Source organism: Fonsecaea erecta (genome assembly GCF_001651985.1).
Source record: "Fonsecaea erecta strain CBS 125763 chromosome Unknown Scaff5, whole genome shotgun sequence".
NCBI lineage: Eukaryota > Fungi > Ascomycota > Eurotiomycetes > Chaetothyriales > Herpotrichiellaceae > Fonsecaea > Fonsecaea erecta.
Genome location: NW_017387248.1, coordinates 1,742,178 through 1,757,739, shown reverse-complemented (window position 1 = coordinate 1,757,739; position 15,562 = coordinate 1,742,178). Strand labels below are relative to the sequence as shown.

At 53.1% G+C, this 15,562-nt stretch overlaps 6 protein-coding genes across 6 annotated transcripts; 2 read left to right on the top strand and 4 right to left on the bottom strand.

Annotated features, from left to right (window-relative positions):
- Positions 1 to 376: 376 nt before the first annotated feature.
- Positions 377 to 3,787, bottom strand: AYL99_06698 (hypothetical protein; the record flags this gene model as incomplete). Its single annotated transcript, XM_018838207.1, has 1 exon — positions 377 to 3,787. The coding sequence occupies one exon, from the start codon at positions 3,785 to 3,787 to the stop codon at positions 377 to 379; it is 3,411 nt and encodes a 1,136-aa protein (XP_018692767.1).
- A 1,088-nt stretch (positions 3,788 to 4,875) lies between these two features.
- On the bottom strand, positions 4,876 to 7,310 carry AYL99_06697 (5'/3'-nucleotidase SurE; the record flags this gene model as incomplete). Its single annotated transcript, XM_018838206.1, has 4 exons — positions 4,876 to 6,199; positions 6,270 to 6,329; positions 6,381 to 7,246; positions 7,299 to 7,310. 4 exons carry the CDS (start codon positions 7,308 to 7,310, stop codon positions 4,876 to 4,878), a joined length of 2,262 nt encoding a protein of 753 aa, XP_018692766.1.
- Positions 7,311 to 7,941: 631 nt separating this feature from the next.
- AYL99_06696 (hypothetical protein) lies at positions 7,942 to 9,106 on the top strand (the record flags this gene model as incomplete). Its single annotated transcript, XM_018838205.1, has 2 exons — positions 7,942 to 8,261; positions 8,359 to 9,106. The coding sequence occupies 2 exons, from the start codon at positions 7,942 to 7,944 to the stop codon at positions 9,104 to 9,106; spliced, it is 1,068 nt and encodes a 355-aa protein (XP_018692765.1).
- Positions 9,107 to 9,162: 56 nt separating this feature from the next.
- AYL99_06695 (hypothetical protein) lies at positions 9,163 to 10,341 on the bottom strand (the record flags this gene model as incomplete). The annotated part of the gene is made up of 1 exon (XM_018838204.1): positions 9,163 to 10,341. One exon carries the CDS (start codon positions 10,339 to 10,341, stop codon positions 9,163 to 9,165), a length of 1,179 nt encoding a protein of 392 aa, XP_018692764.1.
- Positions 10,342 to 10,828: 487 nt separating this feature from the next.
- On the top strand, positions 10,829 to 13,096 carry AYL99_06694 (hypothetical protein; the record flags this gene model as incomplete). The annotated part of the gene is made up of 1 exon (XM_018838203.1): positions 10,829 to 13,096. The coding sequence occupies one exon, from the start codon at positions 10,829 to 10,831 to the stop codon at positions 13,094 to 13,096; it is 2,268 nt and encodes a 755-aa protein (XP_018692763.1).
- An 826-nt stretch (positions 13,097 to 13,922) lies between these two features.
- Positions 13,923 to 15,307, bottom strand: AYL99_06693 (hypothetical protein; the record flags this gene model as incomplete). Its single annotated transcript, XM_018838202.1, has 3 exons — positions 13,923 to 14,459; positions 14,515 to 15,135; positions 15,200 to 15,307. 3 exons carry the CDS (start codon positions 15,305 to 15,307, stop codon positions 13,923 to 13,925), a joined length of 1,266 nt encoding a protein of 421 aa, XP_018692762.1.
- Positions 15,308 to 15,562: the final 255 nt, after the last annotated feature.

Here is a 15,562-nt window from a genome sequence, read left to right as displayed (position 1 = left end):
TCGTGGCAGCAGGAACGAGCAAAGCTGCTGGGTGGAAGTAGGTGACATGCTGGCCGGTGGAAATACCCGAGGCTTACAGAGACACCGCCAGATGCCAAAGGGCGTCGAACCAAGTGGATGTGCACCAGAATAGCCGGATTGCTGCCTGCTCTGCCCAGGGTTGATGTTTGCTATGAGAAGAAATATCCATTGCCATGAAGCCACCGCGTTCTTGGTAAAGACCCAGAAAATACCTCATGCTGCATGATGCAAGACTGGCTATCGAATGCCTCCTCATCTTCGTGACCCTTGTCAGCGTCCTCGATGGTCGTTCAGAAGTCTAAGGAATGCATTCGCAAAGCGTTCAACAAGATATAACGTAGGCGCCGTGAATCTCCTATGCAGGGGAGTTGGCAGGCACCCTTAGGTGCGGTGTTGGCGTGGGAATAGCTGAGCTCGTCGATCCTGTGTTGGCTGGTGCTCCAGTCCCCTTGACATATATCACTTCCCCTTCATTAGACTGTCCCGCCCTTTTTTCGATAGCTGACAAACTTCTCCGGCATGATGGCTGTGGCAGCCTCGAGTACCTCGCCGACTGCAGAACATTCGAGTCTGCTGATGAGTCGTCCGACTCTTCCTCGATGTCGATGCTGTGTGGAGAGGGCTCGCTTGCAGTCAACCGTCGGCGAGCGTTTCCCGGCAGAGCTCTTGACCCCTCCACTTCTGGTTGATCACTCTTGAGCTCGGGGCTCCCGACATGAATTTCTCCTGTGCTATCGGCAGAGTGTTCCCCGCTACTATCTAAAGCCTCGCGACCTTGTCCTGCCCACTTTCGCTTCAGAGGAAAAAGAAAGGGTGACTCCGGTTCCAGAACGACGCCAGGTGAATCCCGGGGAACTTTCACGGCAGACCACTTAATATTGTTTTCCTGGTTGGAAAAGATCGTCTGGGGTCTGGCCGGGGCTGAGAATCCGCCAACGGGATTGCCCAGATGATTTCCAGAGGCAACCCTGGGCTGCCCAACTGAGAAACTTATACCCTGGTTGGCATCCTGGAGTCGTCGAGGCCTGAACGTTCGAGCGTCGGGGTTCAGACCTGACTCGGACGATCCGCTTTTCCCTGGCGACTTTGAGCGCGACAATATCCTCCCCATCATATGTGCAAGGGCTTTGGCGTTCGTCCTATCTCGTGAGTCTACAGCATGATGAGATGCTTGATGACTTCGATGCTGCTGTTCTCGGATGCACGACGTGTCGCTGGTGGACTCCGGATCTTTGCGCTCTGCGTCCTCTTCCTTGATTCCTCTGCTCGTATCCTTGATTAGCAGTCGACTCTCGTGCTCACCGGCATCAATATCATTGATCAAGACCAGTGTATCCTTCTTTTGTGGAGAGCGAGACCGGTATCTCAATTCGCCCTCCTCCGCCTGGAGACGCAGTTGGCTGTGCCAGAGCTCACTGTAAGGACCATTTTGCTTGATCAAAGTGTCATGTGTGCCCGACTCGGTAATCTGGCCATCTTCAATCACGAGTATATGATCGGCATGAATGACGGTAGACAGACGGTGCGCAATCACAAACGCCGTCTTTCCTGCACATAGTTGGCGGATACTACTCTGGATCTTCTTCTCCGTGATGCTGTCGACACTGCTAGTAGCTTCATCCAGGAGCAAAAGATTGCCCTTTTTGAGGATCGCTCGTGCAATTGCAAGCCGCTGAAGCTCACCACCCGAGAGTTTGGTGCCGCGCTCGCCCACCTTTTCTTGATAGCCATTCGTAAACGACATGATTTTTTCGTGTAGAGCTGCTGACTTACAAGCTCCAATAACCTCTTCGTCCGTACAATCAATATCGGGATATTTGATGTTTTCCAACACTGACATGTTGAATACGACAGGATTCTGAGGAACCATGGCAATGTGTTTGCGAAAGGTTTCCATCTTGATGTGTCTGATGTCCTGACCATCGATCAAGACGCGGCCCTGGTCAGGGTCGTAGAACCGGAAAAGGAGTTTCAAGATGGTGCTCTTTCCTCCTCCCGTCTGTCCAACTAAAGCAATAGTCTTACCAGGGGCCGCCCGGAAGGTAATGCCTTTGATCACTTGTCGTTTGCCATCATAAGAGAAAGAAACATTCTCGAATTGGACGGCACCCCCCAAGAACACGAAAGATTGAGCATCTGGTAAGTCTTGAATGCGTGGCTGCTTTTCTAGTATTGCCACCAGCTTCTCAGCGTTGACTAGCTTTTCAGCTACCCTTGACAATTCACCTGCCAAAGTTGATAGGGGTCCGGTGAGTTGTGCCCAGTACGTGATCAAGACCACAAAGTCACCAATTTTACGCTGACCATGTGCGATCTGCAAGGCGGCCACACTGCACGCGGACACAAAGCTGATGCACGGGACCAGATGGCGCAAGCCCCGAGTCCAAAACTCATAGAACCACCAAAGGAGCATTCTGTTCCGCGTAATGTCGCCTTTCTCGCTATACTTCTGAATCTCATAGGGAATGCGTCCGAATTGGCATACTGTGGACCAATTTAGCGTAGACTCGCTCATCTGATAGTACTGCTCGTGGTACGCATCAAGCCAAGACCGTCGCATGGCCCTCTTTCTACCGAGTGCCTTGAAGGTCATCCAATAGAACAGAACAACCATTGTTGCAATGATGAAGGTCATGTAAAGCCCGAAGAGACAGGTGAGGACGACGATTGCCGAAGTCAAGTCGATGATTGTGGGCAAGAATCGAAACAAAGTGTCATGAAGCAAGTCAATCACATCTTGGCCCTGATGCATCGTCTGCCAGATGATCGAAGATCTCTTAGAATCGTGGAAGTCGGCGGAAAGATTCATGATGTGACTGTAACAGTGTCGCTGTAAGGCCACTACCAGGTCGGTGCTTACCCGCCAAGATAGCCAGGTTTCAAAGAGTGGGAAGCCTGCATGCGACAACATGAGTGTGAGCAGCACGTACAGAGCAATTGTCTTCCAAGGGATCATTTCTCCAAGACCGTTGACAACAATGCCGAGACTGAGGGGAAGAGCTATTGTGACAATCCTGGTCAAAACACTGGTGATGCACATTCCACCAAAGTAAAGCCGCAGTTTCGAAGACCTTGGATACATGTATGGCACAAAGAGCTTGAAAGATGCGAGGTACTGCCAGAGCGGTCTGTTTCGAACGCGCAGTCTGTCTGCTTCCTCGTTTTCTCGAGCCTCATTGTTCAAGTCCGAGCTGCTTGGAGATGATTCGTTGTCCAACAGCGGTCGCGTTTCGTCCTCATTTGCTATGTTTTTCTTTTGATGTACGAACCAAAGAAGGAGGCCGTCTCCGATAAGTCCGATCTCAACTGCTAGTTGGAGCCCTTGAAGCAGAGACCGTGCGAATAGCTGCTTGTCCTTAGATGATGTGCCAGGGAGCGAGAGTGCAAAGACCGTGCCTTGGCAGACAAGAAGGACCGACCAAGTTCCAAGATGAGGATATGATGTGATGGTGGGAGTCCCGATGAGATTAAGTAAGAGTACGAGCCAGATCAAAGTGAGGAAGAGCGCGTAGACTGCGTCCGGGTCAGAGATTTGGTAGGTGTCAGATCTCTTCAAGTCAATCACCGCTTCCGCCGAAGACAGTGAGGCGGCGATACAAGCTAAGCTGATTTGAAACTTGCGCAGGTTTCCTTCTTTCGGTTCTTTGGCTCCGGAGAAGGAGCTGGCGATCGTGGCAACGGCGAAGAAGGTTGAGGACGCGACAATGGTAAGGACTTGAAACACCCTCAAAATGAAAGGGCTTCCATGTAGTGCGTAGGATAGCATGTTTGCTGTTTCGCGAGTAGTGAGGTTCGCAGTCATGTAGTAGAGTAAGAGGGATACTCGGATGCTAAGAAGTGTCGGTGAAGCGTTAGTTCGAGAAGGGATGGCTGCCTGGACCAAGGCTAGTAGGCTGGACCTGATCGAGCATACATATACTTTTGTTCGATACCGCAAAACAGACTGCCGAAAGCAAGAGGAGTGTTGGCTTAGCACCGAAGGAGACTATGGGCGAACAGAGATGATGGTGAGATGTCCTGGAGCGTGAGTCGAGCTCTTGAGTCTTTGGAAAAGCTTGAGGCGCTGCTCCATCCACGCAGCAGGAGCCACCGGCCTGAAAAAGAAGGTCGAAGCCATGTTGAGACTCGTTGTTTACAACTGCATGAGCAGCTGATTAAGGAGAATGTAGGAGAAGGTGAAGTGAATCGTGATTGGAATCTGGTCGAGTTTGACTCATTTTGGCTCGCTGCCTGGTAGCACGACTTCGCGGGCGCCAATGTGTCTCTTTTGGCATATCAGAATACTAAGGGAGGTTCATACAACCTGGATGGGCACGGCTGGTACGGAACAGAGGCGTTCTTCAGGACTACCATCGAATGGTAGCGGGTTGGTGTCAGGTCTGCACTCACGGCTCGCCGCGTAACCTCAATAAGAAAGGGAGTCTGAGACTCGTGTTGCACCCCCGGACCATCTCACCACCTTAGCGTGCCTTGCGGTTTCGCTCCATTTGCGTTCCTCGGCTGGAGGCAGATGGGAAGGGAATTGTTCAATCAGAATCCACCAACTAATACCGTAAGACGAACTAGTGGTAGAGTCCCGGGAGCCCGTCACCAGCAGTGATTGGCGATCGGTAAATGATCAGGTGTCTGTAGACAAACAACAACGCATTAGACCAGGTGGAAAAGGTCTGCTGCAGGAAGACTGTGTGTTCCGCTGCGTCCGAAGTACTTTGTACCCCTCTGGCCTCTTTGCAGCTGTACCTCCACGTTGCACGACATGATCGAAGAAGGGCCGATAGAGTTGCTGATCAATGGCCATACGAACAATCGATAGACTGGATGCAAGTCGCTTGATCTTGACGCAGCAGAGTCCTCTCAGCATCGGCCGAGATTGATCGATCTTACTAGGGGCATCTGTACCGCTCCAGACTCAGAGAGACCAAAGAATGGCGCGATTGCAACCCTGGTGACTGCTTGGAAAAGCCCACCGACCACAGCGTCCTGGAGATCCTGCCCTGTCTGCTTGAAGTCAGGATAGGCATTTAGTTCCAGCAGCCACACGTTACAATCCTGGTCGACCAGGAAGTCCACACCAAAGATTTCAAAAGCGTTCGGTACCGCTTGGAAGTGGATCATCTGTTCACGAGCTGCCGCCTCGAACACCTCACCAGTTATGTCGCAGATTTGTTGGAATATGGTGTCCTTCCAGTTTGCGCACATCCCAGTAGATTCGAGATCCCAGAACCGATAGACAGAGGAGCTTTTGGTCGCCTCATCTTGAAAGCAGGTATTTGTTAGATGTTGTGCTAGGTCGAGTATCTCGAGATCTGCGGCAGAAGCGGGTGACTGGTAGCCTTTGGCTGCGAAAAGAGCCAGCATCTCCTTGTACACATACACCTTCAGAGCTCCAGCCGCCAACACGTAGGCCCGGATGTGAAACTTTCGACCCCCATAGGATTCGAGCAGTAAAGGGGGGTCGATATAGGGTTGAGCGATGAAATGCCTCAGTTGAGATGTCATTGCGTTACCATCAGCAGATTCGCCTTGTTTGCTCCCTGGGTCACCAGAAGACTCGTCCTCTTCGTTCGAACTCTCGGCGTCCGCATCGGGCGCGTCTTTCTCCCATTCCTCGAAGATGGCTTGAAGTTCGGCGCTAGTTGAGAATAGCCTGATGCCGTTGCCACCATCACTCATGCCGGGCTTCAATATCCACCATTGTTTTTGTCCGCCGAACTCTTGCATCTCATTCTGCGCCAAGCTTTCGTTCAGGTCCCATGCATCCACCAGTGCCTCATCCAGGAATTCTGCGTAGTCGAGTTCGAAATGCACACACGGCTTGAAATGCTTTGCCAGGATGCTACTCGGGTGTTTGACGAGCCAGGTAGACACTGTATTGGACAGATAGTGCTTGCGGATCAACGCTTTTCGAATGACATAGGAGCAAACAAGACAGGTTTGTGAGTGCTGCATGGCATGCTCGAAGTCAATCTTCTCGTACGCAGTGAATTGTAAGACGCGGTCTGCAGGGTTTGGCAAGTCACTCATGTTAGAAATGCGCCTGAGAGGCAAAGGAGCTAACTGCTCAAGGGCAGCCAAAATGAGAGGTTGCACATAGGTATCCGGGTAATCAATGAGCGCGTATACGGGCGGAGAATTCGGTTCTATATTGTATGCTATTGAGCTTGAACGAGCATCATCTCTGTGCAGACGTCGATTAGCAACTGGTTCCAAGTTCTGCCGCGAACTCCATCCAAGGTGAACTTACTCACAGCTTGATTTCGCCGGTGTAGTGAGGTAAGTGCCAGAAATTCGCGATCAGTGGAGTGACCCTATCATTGTCAATGTGCGACCCCTGTCACCGTCGTCCTCGGGAAACTTACGTGATGTTACCTTGGAGCACCTCCCAACCGTCTCCCTTGCCAGCATCGTTGACCGCCTGCCGGACGTCGGCAAAGTTCGGGGACCACTTGAATCTGCGATGAGCTCTCCTTGTCACGCGGTTGTTGTTGTTGTTGTTTCCGTCAGCTTCACCACCTTCACGAATTATCTGCTCCTCCACGTTTGGGTTCTCGTTGTCTTCCTCCTCGGCCAATTCCGTGAAGGAGCTGCCGCTAAGCCATCGGTTTTGTATCATTTCAGCATAGACAATTGTTCTGTCCTCGACCCCTTTCCGCAGAGGGACGTTGATACTGTACAGATGCACGTCGTTCGGCCAATCTTTGGTCAGCTTTTCCATCAGGCGAGTGCTCAGCCTCGAAGCCGCTGAGATAACCTCGAGATCGTGCTCCCTCGAGTCGAAAGCATAAGACAAGGCAATACTTTTCACACCACTCATTGCGCCTTCCATTGCGCCACCAATGGTTCCGCTGGACAGAGCAAAGACAGCAGTAGTGTTGCGACCATAATTGGGACCGCTAACTACAAGGTCGATTGGACCTCTGTCCTTGAACAAATGATGAAGCCCGATCTGGACGCAGCTGGCTGGTGTGCCGTCTACCAAGATCCACTCCTCTCCGCCATCGTTAAATGGTCGGTCCGAGGTGATGCCGTCGTCCTTCAACACGGAGCCAGGGCGGTAGTACGTCGGAGTCAAAGTGTGACCAACCATGTGTGCTTTTCCTATCCAGGATCTCTGGACGTGAGGCAAAACCACTGACACCAAATGCCCAGCATCTTGAAGGGCCGTCACCAGAGAATGGACGTATGGCGATGATTGATTCGACGGAGGACCGTCGTCATTAACGACCTGGGTAAGGAGTCAGCAATCTCCTTCCAACCAGGATCTTGGGGTGGCCTACAAGAATATGCATGTTGAAGGTAAGTCTATCACCAGATATCAGGTCTACAATGCAAATGCAAGAAATCTATGGGAGAAGGATTATCTACAAAGAGATGAGCCCGACAAAAATTCGAGTCGGAATCGGTCAAGCTTGGCTAATATTACGCCGCTTTAACAAGTGACTTGCATACTGCCAATGGAGAGTGGGCAGTAACAGACACCAACTGAAGCGCATAAATCAAGGAAGACAGATAAAAGGCAGCTCATAATAGATTCTAGGCCCTCGATCGCTCCGTCCATTGCCATAGGAGCAAAGAAACTTGCTGGAGTTCGGTGCAATTGACCATGGTTCGCCATGCGTGTCTTCAGGACGCATAGAAGAAGAGAAAAAGAGTGTAGCTTTTTGTGAGAGTCGACTATGATACACTGAATGTTGAGACTGATGATGAGTGCCATTGTAGGCAGGCAGATAGAATGTCCCTTCCAGAATCTCTAGTTATTGTCTCCGATTGCGTGCCGAGTGATTTCAACCGGCGTGACTTTGGGTGGCGCGAGGGCAAAGACCACGCAGCGACGATGTCATTTCCCCAGGAATTCTGTTTTCGAACGGAACCGAACCGAACCATTTTCTCACGGGCCACGACAAGAACAGTGCAGATATAATGCCAGAACACCACCACCACCGCCGCCACCACCGCCACGGTCCTCGGTCTCGGTCTCGCTCCCGCTCCCCCTACCATCATGACCGTCGACCTTCCCACCGTTCCCGGTCGGATGAACCGTCCCACCGCCAGCAGCACACCAAGAAGCCTCCCACGACGCCCAAGCCACTGCCATACGGGGCGCGAGAGCTTTCACGGCGTGACCTCTTCGCCTACCGTCCCTTATTCGCTCTGTATCTGGACATTCAGAAACAAATCGACCTCGAGGAGCTGGACGACACGGAGGTGAGGGGCCGATGGAAGAGTTTCCTGGGGAAATGGTAAGAACAGACTCTGAAGATTCTGCGTTGGCCTTCTGCTGGCGCTGGTTGTGGAGGAGACGCAATTCGTGGTAAATACGCAGGGCTAACATGGCAGGAATCGTGGAGAGCTCGCGCAGGGCTGGTATGATCCGACGACGTTGGAAAAGGCGAGAGCCCAGGACCAAGCCTCACCTCCCCCAAATCGGAGGACGAGTGCAAGACCAGATCAAACGAGGACGTCTGGTTCTGGACCGCTGGCCCAGGCCGACGATGACAGCGAACAAGAGGAGGTAGACTTCGGCCCTCCCCTTCCCTCATCCCTTGCGACCCGAGCGCAACATGACGACTCCCTCGTGTCTCGAAGTCAAGGCGCCTCCATCCCTTCCCTCGACGACCTTCGTGCACGCGATGAGCATGCCCTTGAAGAGGCCCACGCAAGCCGGAGGCAGCATGCGGAAGAACTACGCCACGAGCGTCATCTCGATCGCAAAATCCAGAAAGAGCGCCTCGACGAACTCGTCCCGCGCGCCGAACCGGGGAGCCGCGAGCGCCAACTGGAGAAGAAACGCGAGCGCGCTGAGGCGAACCGCTCCTTTGCAGCGTCAAAGGAAGCAGCCGGCGACGTGGATGTCGTTGACTCCGAGCTCATGGGGGATGAGGACGGTCTGGCAGACCTCAAGAAGATGCACAAGGAGCAGGAGAGAAAGAAAAACGAGAGGGAACTTCGGAGAGAGGAGATACTCAGGGCCAGACGTGCTGAGCGCGAGATCAAGTTACAGGCGGTTAGAGAAAAGGAAGAGAAGACTATGAGTATTTTCAAGGAGATTGCACGGCAGCGGTTCGGAGGGGGAGATGCTCCGTGAACATGAAGAAGTTGAAAAAGGACAACACTTTTCTGATTTCCTTCGAGTATGGGTATCTAACTTGCATTAAGAGCCGCGACGGCCTCTGCCCCGTCAGGCTGCTGCTGCTGCTGAGAAGATGATCCCGAAGACGCGCCATTAGCCACCGGTACGTTAGCCCCGTGAGTCGCCGCCGCTGGGCTAGGATTATTTGCCGCCTTGAGTGCTGCCGCCATCTGCCAGGCCGGGATGGAAGCTTTATTGCCAGTTGCTGGCCTGCCGAAAGATGTCGCGGATGGAATTGGGTTCGAGGTAGGAAGTTGTGGTGTTGAATTTGTGGACGCCGGTGCCGGCCTTGGAGCATTCACGCCACTACCAGCAGGGGCATTCTCAACCGAAGGGGTCGCTGCCGCGGTATTGGACGTGGTGGCCGGCGTTGAGCCTGGCAGGGTCGCCGGCTGCGTGCGTGGGATGGAAAAGACTCCAGAACCGCTGCCCATGCGGTTTCCCATTAGGACTTTCAGACTGCTCAACTCGGTGCTCAATTCTTTCAATTGTCTCTCGCTGGCATCTCGCACATTGTCGATAGAGCGAGGCAGACTATCCTTCATGGTCTTGATTTCTGCTTCCATCCGTCGCGCATCGTCTTCTCGCTTCTGATTCGCTGCCTTCAGCTCTGCGACAATTTCTTCGATGTCTGTGATAGCGGTATCCAACCTCTGGGTTCGGGCTTCTTCGGCCTGTTTCAGCGCAGCCGTGTCAGAAGATAACGTATCGAGCAGCGCAAATGCCCTGTTGAATTGCTCGTCGATGGCGGCTTTATCCTGTTCGAGTTGCGGGGGCGTGGGTGGCGATATTAACGGTTTGATGTATCTCTGAGCAAGCACGTATACGCCGTAACTTGCGCCACCGACAACAGTGGCCATGATGAACCAGTCTCTCCAATCTCGTTTGGGGGGCTCCGGCGGTGGAGGTTTCCAGTCTCCATACGGGTTGTATGGGTAGGGATAACTGGGACCTGGAGGACCTCGGACGTTGTAGGCATTTGGAGGAGGGTAATAGGGTGCATTTTGCGGCGACGGAGTTGGACTGGCAGCCGGATCACCGCCAGCACGAGCAAGGGATACAGAGATCTCTTCTTGGGTGAGGTTCTTGGATTTGAGGAACTCGATCCGCTTCTCGAGGGGAGCAGACGCGACGGATGGGTCCTGGAGGAAGGTTACCGCCGATGCAACGAGGTCTTCGCGGGGGGCCATTGTCGGCGAGCTGTTGTCCCCTCAAACTAGTTCATGCAAAGTCGACCTTGCACAGATGCCCACGGGCAGGACGATGGCGTGGAAGAGAGAATCGCAGCTGACAGAAGACGCTCGATAGATGGAGGAAATGCTGCGGTCCAGCCATCTTCAATTCGTGCTCTAATCTCTGTTGAGCCGAGGTACTGTGGCACGTGACTGCTCTCACGCCTTAGTCATCAGTCGCTGTGGCGACGGGCATCACGTTTTAGCGTGTTGAAGGCTAGCCTAGTCTGGTCTGTTGTACCGCACATACCCGCTATGGCCCTTGTTCATCGACCGCGTAAACTTCGAAGACTACGGACAATCACTGCCACTGAGCACTTCTCAATAATCCGACCACAGCATAGACTGCGCCGTCTAGTCAGGAGACCAAACAAGCCATCTCCTTGGACGTCGTAAGAATCCTGCGTCGCACTCGAACGTCCACAATCACAAGCAATCCACCACCATGTCGCAACCCACGGGCTTGTTCAGCGTACGTCGCCCGAGGGAGACCTTGGGCAATATCACAAACTTCTCAGGCATTCCTCAACCAGCGTCTGCAATCAAGCGCACCTCGACGAACACCGAACTGCGAAATGCGCCGTACACCGCGTCTCATGTGCGATCGACGTCGATAAACCAGAGCATCCAGCGCCCTGCGCAACCCATATTCCATCGCTCCTCGTCTGGCGGCAATTTGGCAGATATGGGCATGTCGACGGCTCGGCGGTCGGTCTCAAACAATATCTTTGGAAGCACACAGACTGGGCGACAGAGTCTGGCGCCGAACCAGCTGTTCGGCTCCCAAACACCGGCGTCGCAGGGTTTGCAGAGGAGAAGCAGCATCTTTTCTCGCCCCTCTGGTCATGGCCCCAGTGCGCACCAGTCGTTCTTCTCACAAACGCCTGCACCAGCAGGCGCACCCAAAGACCCGAGGCCGTTGAGAGATTCGTCGTATAGGGCACGACTAAGCCAGGAGTTGCTCGACTATCTGACGCAGAACAACTTTGAATTGGAGATGAAACATTCGTTGACCCAGAATTCTGTCAAGTCGCCAACCCAGAAGGACTTTACATTCATGTTTCAATGGCTGTACCGTCGCATTGACCCCGGCTACAAATTCCAGAAGAGCATCGACACCGAAGTCCCTCCAATCATGAAACAGTTGAGGTATCCTTACGAAAGGGACATCACAAAGTCACACCTGGTCGCGGTCGGTGGCCAGAATTGGCCTCGGTTTTTGGGTCTGCTGCACTGGATGATGCAGCTTGCTCAGATGCTGGACAATTTTACCCGCGGCGCGTACGACGATGCGTGTACCGAAGCCGGTGTCGATGTCGCCAGCGATCGCATCGTCTTCCGATTCTTGTTTGGGGCCTACCAAGACTGGTTGCAGATGGGCCCTGAAGACGATGAAGAGAGTGAAGAAGCCGCCCTACAACCACATATCCAGGCAATGACGGACGAGTTTGAGCGAATCAATGCCAAACATGCCGAAGAGCTTCAACTCTACGAGGCGGAACACGAAGCGCTCCAAGCGCAAATCGATGAGTTCGAGCGTAATGCGCCCGACATCGCCAAATTGGACAAGCACTTTAAGATCCTGGAAGACGACAAGAAAAAGTTCGAGGAATACAACGCCAATGTCCAAGCAAAGATTGAAAAGTACGATTCGAGGATAAAAATCCTCGACGCCGAAATCCAGAAGGTCGAGGCGGACCTGGAAGTCGTGGAGCAAGAACGACAGAATCTACAACACTCGGTCGATCGACAGGGTTTGAATATCCAAGACATTGATCGAATGAACACCGAGCGCGAGAGACTGGCAAAGAGCCACGAAGACGCCCTGGCTGCGTTGGATGAGATCAACAAAAGGGTTCTCGAGAAGGAAGTTGAGACAGCCCGTAAACTGGAAGATCTCGAGGCAATCGTCAAACGATACAATTCTTTGGGTTACCAGATGTCCCTCATCCCCTCGTCCGCGGTCAACGCGAAAGGCGTAGATTACGAGCTCTCTCTCAACTTGTCAGAGCCGAATTTCTCCTCTTCGACATCCCAATCACGCCGAAGTCGTGCCTCGCCCATCGAATCTGATCGCCTTCTCGCCGACCAAAATGTCGGGTATTCGCCCGTGCATCTTCTCAACCTGGACCTTCGCGGCATAGTTCGCAACGCATTCATCTCGCTCCGGAAAGAGATCAACGAGCGCCGAAAAGCTGCAGCGGAATCGGACCTCAACGCCCGCGACTTCCTCGACAACATCTCAGAGGCGCTGCATGAGAAGAACACTGAGATCGACAATCTCAATTATCGCGTGCAGGAAGCTTCCCGGCAATACTCGACCTTGAAGGAGAATGGCCAAACGGCGCATACACAGCAGACTTCGGCAATCGAAAAACTGGAGAAGGAACTCAGCCGGATGCGAGAAGGGCTGGAAAAGGGGGTGTTGGAGCTAGAGCAGCGTGAGCTGGAGGTGCAATTGGCGTACGAGGGGATGCGCGAGGAAAGCTCCAGAGTCCGCGAGGAACTGCACGGTGGCATCGAGAAGCTCCTGGAAGATGTCATCCGGTTCAAGGTCCACGTCCAGAAGGGCCTGGAGGAATTCGAAGGCTGGGTGGGCGAGGAGGTCGAGCTGGAGTTGCTGGGTGACGAGATGGGCGAGCTTGGACTAGAGGACCACCACGGCGAGGACGACGAGCACATGGGCAACAAGGCGGACGAGGACATCTTTTGATCCATTATGGGATTGATGGTCATTCCCCCCTTGTTTGGGGGCGGTTACTGGGACTTTTCTTTTCTTTTCCATCTTGCTTGGATGAACGATAACTACCACCAACCAACCACACATATATATACCATTGGTACAGGGACAACTGGGATACGTACGTACGAAGACATGTCATCAAACAAGTCATCATGATAATAAGGCCTTGTTCCCTTTCCCTCTCCACTGTTTTCCTTGTGTGGAGAATACTCGAGAACAAACCACCACCACAATGCAATGTCCACCGACCGACGTGTAGTGAGCCTCAGCTGATAGTCGCCGCAGTTTCCCCCTCTGGTGGCTGAGTGAGTCTATGCGTGCGTGCGTGCATACATGGTACACAGCACATACCACTACTTACTGTGCCTATCTGTACGCAGTTAAAGGGGGGGGAAAGAGAGAGAGGGAGAAGGAGGGAGGTCTTTGATCTCGCCTTCGTAGCCAAGGTATCCCTGACGGGGCATGTACACATAGTACATATGTTGTCTAGGAGATAATACAGATACCATTTTTTCGTTTATTTAAAGCGTCACCGAAGTGATTTATCGCGCGTCACGACGACCGTGATAGACTCCTTGTCGTGAAAACACCACATCACACCACACACCAACGCTATCCGACGCAGCAGCCAGCAGCCACGGGACATGGCCATACGTCACCAACCAAGGAAAAAAGCCAGTAATGCTTTCGTCGACCGACCTCGACGCCAACGCCAGTCGATATAATCGCTCCATGCAAGCCCCATTTTTCCAAACTTCATCCGCAATCAACGCTCGCTCGTTCGTCAACATCATCATCATGCTCCAACACTGACCTGTCCACTTCCCTCCCCCGTCGCCGCACCACCCTGTCCACCACCGCTTCGGCTCTCCCTTTCCAGAGACTCTTCGTCCGGCAACATCTCGACTTGTCGGAGCAGAAAGCTCTTCTCGTCCAGGAACTGGTCGTCGTCGGTCCTCCCCTCCAGGAAGGTGGGCAAGAACCGCAATAACCGCCCGCGGTTCTTGACCAGAATCCTCTTGACCTCGTCGCTCTTGTTCGGGTTTGCCACGAAGACCTTGAACACATGGAAGGCCTCGTACTGGACCATCTTTCGGTCGTCTTTGAGCAGGGTCATGGTGAGTTTCAGGTGGTCGGCGCTGGAGACGTATTGGGTCATGATGATGTAGTTGCTGCGGTCGAGCAGCAGTTCTCCCAACAGTTTGATGGATTGGCGTTTGGTGACGTATGAAGGGGACAGGAGGAGGATCGGGTTATAGTACTGCGTGAAGAAGAGGGTATAGTTTGTCGCTAGGTACTGTGAGACAAGTTGTTTGTGTTTGGTGAGGATTTCCTAGATGCCCGCCAGGGTTAAGACAAGTACCACGAACGACACTGGCCGGACTTACCCTGAAGGTGGTAAATGCGTCGGCAGACACCTCGAAGCTGCTCTTATTGATCCATTCAAAAAACTTCCAGAAGACTCCCTTGCCCGTCTGTTTGCGACTGACATCCAGATCTTTCAGATGCACCGCCTTTTCGCCCGGTTGAGACTCGTCGTATAATATCACCGCCGCAATCGTGTCATATGCCAGCGCCTGCCGTAAGATCGTCCCACATGGCATTGCGGATTGTGGGTAGTCGTACCCGCGACATAACTCGACGATGATCTCGGGCCGTTGCAGGACGAGGTAGGAGATGGCCGAGGGCTCCGACGAAGCGGACTGTGACGACGAGTTGGTTGAGGAGGCTTTGTAGCGGAGGATGTGCGAGAAGATGATCTGGGCATCTTTCCGGGCTTCGAAGGGGAGGAGACGGATGGACTTTGCCAGTTCGAAGAGAATGTCTTCCTGGATGATGCAGTGCACGAGTTGGTGCACGTGCTCGGGGCTGCATAGAACTTCTAGACGACTCTCTTTGTTAGAAGAGGGTTCTTCGGGACGGTTGATGGAGGACGGAGGGACCGAACCAGGATTGCCTTGAACAATCAATTTCATCTGCGACATGTGTTTTGCGACATCTTCTTCCACCTGTGACAACCAGGAGTCAATACGTATTCTTCAGACCACAATGCGAAGGGGCGATCCTGCAGACCTTTTGACTGGGACTGGGCTCGTGGAGTTTCACCAGGAGGTCTTTTAACGACCTGGCAATCTCGGCGGGCTGCTTTTGTCGCCCTCTGCCTCCAAAGAGAAAGGCCATTGTGGACCTCTATCAGAGAACTAGCATACAGTCGAGAGGACGTGGTCACAGAGGCCAAGACGAAGTGATAGAATAGACTGCGGGTGTACCACTCTTGGGGCGCTCTGAGAGGGTGGTGCAGTTTGGGTGACTGCGAGCATGACTTCGCTGCTGCACGGCCCACGATCGCAGCCGCGGTGGGATTTGCGGAGTGGAATCTGGACCCGCAATGTTTTGTATATCCGTTGATTGGGGCAACCAGCGCCTCCAGAGGGT